The sequence below is a fragment of the Mauremys reevesii genome, linkage group 8 (genome assembly GCF_016161935.1).
Source record: "Mauremys reevesii isolate NIE-2019 linkage group 8, ASM1616193v1, whole genome shotgun sequence".
Lineage (NCBI taxonomy): Eukaryota > Metazoa > Chordata > Testudines > Geoemydidae > Mauremys > Mauremys reevesii.
The window spans coordinates 43,873,407-43,880,677 of record NC_052630.1 but is presented as its reverse complement, the minus strand read 5'-3'; the positions used below and the strand labels follow the sequence as shown (position 1 = coordinate 43,880,677).

Here is a 7,271-nt window from a genome sequence, read left to right as displayed (position 1 = left end):
GTCAGATGGTTCAGTTAGAGTTGCCTTCAGACTCTTCTAATCTGGGCTGGGGCAAAGGATCAGGGAGCCATGACTGGCTGTTGGTTCTCAGCTTCTCCTTTCTCCCCCTTTCCTGAGCTGCTCTGGATGGCAGTATGCATAGGAGCTCCCCTAGAGTCAGCCAAGCTTCCATCCTACTCTCCTTGCAGCTCCCACACCCAAGCAGGGAATGCAATGGAGACAGGGCTGGCTCTAGCTGCTGCCGAAGTGCCGCCGAAGACTGCATGCCGCCGAAGAGAAGAGAGGGACTGAAGGACCTGCCGCTGAATTGCCGCCGCAGACCCGGATGTGCCGCCCCAATAACGGATGGAGTGCTGCCACTTTCTATTGGCTGCCCCAGGCACCTGCTTCCTTTGCTGGTGCCTGGAGCCGGCTCTGAATGGAGAAGCCAGAGCTGCTCTCCTCCCTCCTGTGATGCTGCTGGCAGAAAGCAGGGGAGCTGCTTTGCAGCTGCACCAGGTAAGACCCAGTGAACTCTCAGGGGGCTCCCAGCAGAGCTGCTGTAGGGGAAGCCATGGGGAGGCAGACAGGGAGGCCAGGCACAGCACCAAACCTGATTCAGATACTTCAGTTCCCACATAGAGGGGCTGGCCCAGAGAGCACAACCACATTGCCAATTTGTAACCAAATCCCCACAATCTTCTTAACACTGTTGCCTTTGAAGGCCTCAGTTCAGAGACTTGAGGGCAACTAGTGGCCCCTGGGCTATGATTGGACAACATTGCTCTGCAAAATGGTTAAAAAAAGCCCCAAAACATTAACATCAGCTCCTTCAGCACAAAATAAGCAAACAAGGGAAACAGATAATCCTTACTGGGGCAATGAAATATGGGTGGGCAGTTTGCACAGTATGCAGGAGGAAGAGTGGGATGCAACACAGTCAGCCACCAACCCAACACAAATGCACACATACGTCATCAGTAAGGCTATGTTTTAGTCATGAGTGTTTTTAGTAAAAGTCATGGTCAGGTCATGGGCACTAAACAAAAATTCACGGCCCGTGACCTGTCCATGACTTGTACTATATACCCCTAACAAAAACTTAGGCTGGGTGCCACAGGTGCTGGGGGGCAGACCAGGGGGCACCGCACGTGCGGGGGTGGGGTTTCCTGGGACTCCTGCTGGTGCTGGGAGTGGGCAGGTGGTAGCACGTGGCCTGGGACTCCCACTGGTGCTCAGAGGGAGGGTTTCCAGGTCTGGCAGGCTCCTCCCCCAGCTCCGCGCAGTTCCCCAGAAGCAGCTGGTGCATCCCTGCAGCTCCTAGGGAGAGGAAAGGCCAAGGGAGCACTACGCGCTGCCCCTGCCACAAGTACAGCCTCCACAGCTCTCATTGGCCGAGAACCGCAGCCAGTGGGAGCTGCAGGGGTGCTGCCTGCAAGCAGGGGCAGAGTGCAGAGCTCCCTGGCCCCTCTGCCTAGGACCTGCAGGGACATGCTGGCTGCATCCAGGGAGCCCCCCCCCCCCGCCCCCACATCAGCACCACTCTGCACTCCAACCCCCTACCCCAACCCTGAGCCCCCTCCCACACTGAAACTACTGCTGCTGCTAGTGGGAGGGGTGCGCAGTGGCCTGAGATTGCCCCAGCAGTAGCGAGTGTGGCTGGCCCAGGATCTGCCCGAGCTGCTTGGGCAGCCCTGGAGCCAGCCGCACCAGCCGCTGCAGAAGTCACAGAGGTCACGGAATGTCACGGAATCCTTGACTTCTGTGACCTCTGTGACAGACACACAGCCTTTAATCATCAGCCACTTCTCAAAAGACACAATGTGTCACAGTCAGGCCACCACCAGCGGGTGTTCAGGATGCAGTTGGCATATGTTGCTGGATTGCAGAACTGTGTTTGTAGCACTGGACACGTGTATTACGAGATGCGTGCATTATGGTTCAAATTTCTGCTGGGAGATTGTTTGCTGTTGTCCTGATCAGGGGCGGCTCTAGCGATTTCGCCGCCCCAAGCACGGCGGCATGCCGCGGGGGGCGCTCTGCCGGTCGCCGATTCCACGGCTCCGGTGGACCTCCCGCAGACGTGTCTGCGGAGGGTCTGCTGGTCCCGCGGCTCCGGTGGACCTCCCACAGGCACGCCTGGGGATGCTCCACCGTAGCCTGCGGGAGGTCCACTGGAGCCGCCTGCCGCCCTCCCGGCGACCGGCAGAGCGCCCCCCGCGGCATGCCACCCCAAGCACGCGCTTGGCTTGCTGGGGTCTGGAGCCGGCCCTGGTCCTGATTTCTAGTATTGCCAACCCCAAACATTCAAAGGTAGCAAATCATGCCCCAAAAGATCAGGGGGGAGGTAACAAAGAGGACTGCAGTGGTTTGAGCATTGGCCTGCTAAACCCAGGGCTGTGAGTTCAAGCCTTGAGGGGTCCGTTTAAAGATCTAGGGAATAAATCTGTTTGGGGATTGGTCCTGCTTTGAGCAGGGGGTTGGACTAGATGACCTTCTGAGATCTCTTCCAACCCTCACATTCTATGATGAGATTGGCTTAAAATCATGAGATTACAAAAAAACAATATATTTGAGGTTCTCTTTGTCTTCTGGTTTCTGATACTTCTAGCTTTCCTCTACAACACCCTGCCCCACCCGAGGGTAGGACCCCCATCCATCCTGCCCTGCAGCATGAGAGTCCCCCGCAGCGTGACCAGACAACAAATGTGAAAGATTGGGATGGGGGTGTAATAAGAGCCTATATTAGACAAAGATCCCCAAATCAGGACTGTCCCTATAAAATCGGGACATCCGGTCACCCTAGTTCCCTGGGCCCATCCACTCTCACTCCACCCTGCTCTGCCTTAGTGGGTAGGACGGACCCGCCCTGCAATGCCACCCCATGGGGAAGGACTAGACGGAGTCCCCGCGGCCCGCCCATTCCGCACCGCAGGTCCGGGCCCCCTCCCGGTTTCCATGGTGACCGGAGGAGGACGCGCGGAGTCACGTGAGGCAGGCGGAAGCGGAAGCAGGAGCAGGCGGCCGGGCTGGCGCCGCCGGGCGGGCGCTGAGGAGAAGAGAACGGGTCGGTGCCCGGCCGCCATGCCCAGCCCCCGGAGCAGCCCGTCCCGCCGCGCGGCGCCCGTCCCCAGCCCGTCCGCCGCGCGGCGCCCGTCCCCAGCCCGTCCTGCGCGGCCGTGGCGTTCCGCTCCCTGCTGGCCGCCGACCTGCGCTTCTCCCGGCAGCTGGGCGTGTGCGCCGGGGAGCGCTCGGCCTGGGGCAGCGCCAGGCCCCTCCTGCGGCTCCTCGAGGTGTCCGGCCACGGCGTGCCCTGGCTGGCGGGCACCCTGTATGGGCTGGGCCGCAGCGAGAGCCCGGCGGGCCGCGAGGTGCTGCTCAACCTGCTCTTCGGTGAGGGGCTGGGGGCGCCTCTCCCCTCTCGTCGCGGCTGGCTCGGGGCCCAGGCTCATCAGAGCAGCGGGCAGGGGAGAGGCTTAGTCACACACCCTTGTCCCCTGCCCTGAGAGCTGCTCTCCGAGAGCCCAGGCTGGGCCAGCACTGCCAAGCTTGGGCAAGTCACCCAGCAGGGCATATACCAGCCAGCGCTGATGTGTGTTGGTATCCCAGCCGTGCCAGTCTTCTGCCAGCTTCCCAGAGCCCTGCCTCCCTGTGCTCCAGCGCAGGAGCTGTGCTCAGCTCTGCGCAACCAGTGTGCTGTGCAACCCCGGCCCCACAGGGATCTGCCAAAGCTGCTGCCACAGGGACAGCTTCAGCAAGCTGGCTGCCAGCTCTTCCTGCATCTACACGGTTCCCTCGCCATGGCAGAGTCCTAACCGAGGGGCCAGGCTAGGGATTCTGACTCATGATCAATTCAGACAAATGTCCCTTCAGTCATCTTAGGGACACAGCACTTTTGGAGTGATCTCGGACATGCTTGGGATGAGATGTCAGTTTTCTGCAGAGGTGGCACATGCTTTCTTCTGTTTCTATGAAACAGCTGTTCTTCCATATCTGGGCAGGTCCTGATCATCTAGATTTATATGGCCATAGTGCTATGAGCTAAGGTACACCTGAATCCCCCAGCTGGAAATCCTAACCTTCAGTGGGGAGTCCAGCTTACAGGGTTTCTGGAAGTGGCTTAAGTGGATGAATTTAGTATTTATGAAAGTAATTGAAGCACTAATAGTGCAGCTGCCTACAGCTCAGCATGTAATCATAGTCTTGGTTGAGCCACTCAATTGTGTCAATGCACCCGAATCCTAACCTTCAGCATGCCCTGGTATTACAGCTTCCAGACCCTCCCAGTTGGAGACTGCCTTTCATCCCAAACTATGTGGTGTTTTTGCAATGCCTGCAAACCACTTTCATCATCACTTTATTGCCAATTTCGTTTTCAATAGCAGCAGCCCAGGAGCTGATGCCAGCTGCCTATTGCTCAGCATGTAATCACAGTTAAGGGAAGGCTATGTTTTAGTCACGGATATTTTTAGTAAAAGTCATGGAGAGGCAGTAAACAAAAATTCACGGCCCATGACCTGTCCATGACTTGTACTGTATACCCCTAACTAAAACTTGGGCCGGTGGAGTTCTGGGTGGGGGCAGGCTGTGGGTGCTGGGGTGGTTGTCTGGGACCTCCACTATTAGTGGGGGGAGACAGGTGGCAGCAAAGGGCATGGTACTGCAGCAAGCCCCAGGTGGCACTAGGATGGCTGTAGGTACACACAGATACACAGCCAAGAAACCTATGCTATATTCTGCCCACATATATATTTTCATCATGCAGATGGAGTTGGTCCTCATCCTAAATATTTTGTTTGCTTATTACTTTGACTCTGGGTTTCAATAGCAGCATTATTTATCCCTGGGTTCTTTTTGGTTAACTTCTGTGACACATGACATGGAAAATGACCCCTTTGTATTTGTCTCCTAGCTTTGGTGCTGGATTTAGTCCTGGTGGCGATGGTGAAAGGGCTCGTGAGGAGAAGACGTCCAACTCACAACAAGATGGACATGTTTGTCACTATCTCAGTGGACAAATATTCCTTCCCATCAGGCCATGCTACCAGAGCTGCCATGGTGTGCAGATTTGTCCTGCACCACCTGGTGCTTGCCATTCCTCTGCGGGTCCTGGTGGTTCTATGGGCCATCATTGTGGGCATCTCCAGAGTCATGCTGGGTAGACACAACGTGACAGACGTGGCCTTTGGCTTCATCATGGGCTACATGCAATACAATGTGGTGAAATACTTCTGGCTGTCGCCCCTTAGTGCACCTGCTCTCTTTGCAGCGTGGAATCAGTGATGGCCACCATGAAAAGGAAGAGGCACACCTTGCAGTGTCTTATGCTTCATAGAGAGCGTGAACCGGGACTGGATGAAAGAATCATCATAAGCCTCATCTGACAAGCAAGATTGACGATATCAGCAACATCATGCTTCATTCTGCGGGATATGTGGACTCAGGTTGGGACAAAACGAGATCTGTTGGAAAGCTATTCTTGGTACCATCTTGCTCTCAATCTGCTGCTGGGCCAAAGCATGTGCCAGCCCCTACGGTTGCACTGACCATCCCAGGATACAATCACTCCACATCTCCTGGTGCTGTAGAAGTTGACGGAGATCGGCACACTAGCCAAGCAGCTAATTCTTATTTTCTTGGTATTTAAGAACATGCATCAGTAAGATTTGTGGTTAGTAGAAATACTGTAAATCAGCACACAGCAGAGGATGCCTGTAGTATAACTGGCTTACTGTCTCATATAGCATAAATAGTAGATGTAACTTCTTACAAATATTGTTAGAAAGGAACAGTTTTCAGCAAGTAACTATGTGCTGTAAATATACTGATTGGTGCTGTTGTGGCTGAGCCCCCTAGTGGCTTTAGTACATTATTCTGACTCGTAGGGTGGATACACTTCCTCTGCTGCCTCTTCTATAATGTTGAGATTACCAAGGTTTTGTAAATCAATTCTTTCTCCTTCTGAAGCAGCCTGCCCCTCGCTTGCCAGCCACATTCCAGTTACAGAGCTTCACTTTGTCAAGTGGGTGGCTTGTTGGAAAGGTGAAGGCATCTGGTTTTGAATATCTTGGGAATTGGCAGTTTTGGGAGTGGAAATGCACAGATAGGGTTTTAATAAAGCGTGGAATTAATACCCTGAGCTCTGGGGTGTCTGTACCAGCTCTCCTTTAGGCAGGGTGTGGTTTGTCACTGCTCTCCTAGCAGTTGGGTAAGCAAAGCTCCCTTTCATGTATTCTTCTGTCATCAGAGGAGGGCATTCAAGCAGTTACTCCCCTTTACCTCTCAGTTGAAAGGCAGACAACATGCAAACAGTTAATGCTATATGAGGACATGTGGTGTAGACTTTTTAGGTCTTTAAAAATAAATAAGCTACATGGAGATCCTGATCTGAGGTATGTAGGCCCCAACTCAGCAAGAGGCTTCAACATGTGAGCCTGTGACTAGTCCCATTGATTTCCATGGGATTATTCAACAATCAAAATTACAGTAGAAATGACGTGCGCCAAACTATATTTTGTTATTTTTCTCCATTGTATGAAGCTGAATGTAGCTAAGCAAAATCAGTTCTACACTTGGTGAGACAAATAGGAAAGAACATAAATGTTGTCATGTAGAATGGCGATGAAAAGGAAATCAACAAAGTAGCCAAAGAGTCAGAAAATAAATTCTTTAGCTAGAGCACTGGGTGGAAGTCCCTCTGGGTCTGATAGGCTTCCAACAAGGAAAAGCTATGCAAATAGTTTCTTTGCATAGCCCGTGAGGAGGAAATACCCTCTAGATATTTAGTCTTTTGGGGTTGTGGAAGGAAGGCACAGTGTCTGAATTGAAAAGAGGAATTGCAGAACTACTTGAGAAATTAAATTCCTAAGGGCATATTGTATTCATGCAAGAGGTCTGGTGGAAAGAAAAACTAAGGTCATTTAAAAAAAAAATCCATGCAGTGTAATGTATCCTTAAAACCAATTACTGCACCAGGAGTACTAATAATCTATTCCAGTATGGCAATTCCTGTTTTCCTAAGCAGCTGAGAGATCTACAGATGAAGGGTGGTGTGGGGAGGAATATTAAAGTAAGAATAACAAATCTGTGATTTAGCTCTCCATTCTTCCAGTACATCAAAGATGTACATGTGTAGGAATGTGTGGAGAACTGTCTTGTCCTTATAAATCTAATCTAAAGGATATGTGTCCACAAAGGTCTATTATCCCATAGAGTTACCTCAAGAGAGGAGCCAGTAAAGCATTCTAATATCCCAGAATGCATCATATGGTAAACATATTTTGGAATAGAAA

At 52.6% G+C, this 7,271-nt stretch overlaps 1 protein-coding gene across 1 annotated transcript; it reads left to right on the top strand.

Moving 5' to 3' along the window:
- The first annotated feature begins 889 nt into the window (after positions 1 to 889).
- Positions 890 to 6,110, top strand: PLPP6 (phospholipid phosphatase 6). The gene is made up of 3 exons (XM_039484733.1): positions 890 to 959; positions 3,034 to 3,372; positions 4,892 to 6,110. The coding sequence occupies exons 1-3, from the start codon at positions 890 to 892 to the stop codon at positions 5,260 to 5,262; spliced, it is 780 nt and encodes a 259-aa protein (XP_039340667.1). The 3' UTR covers positions 5,263 to 6,110.
- The last annotated feature ends 1,161 nt before the right edge of the window (positions 6,111 to 7,271 follow it).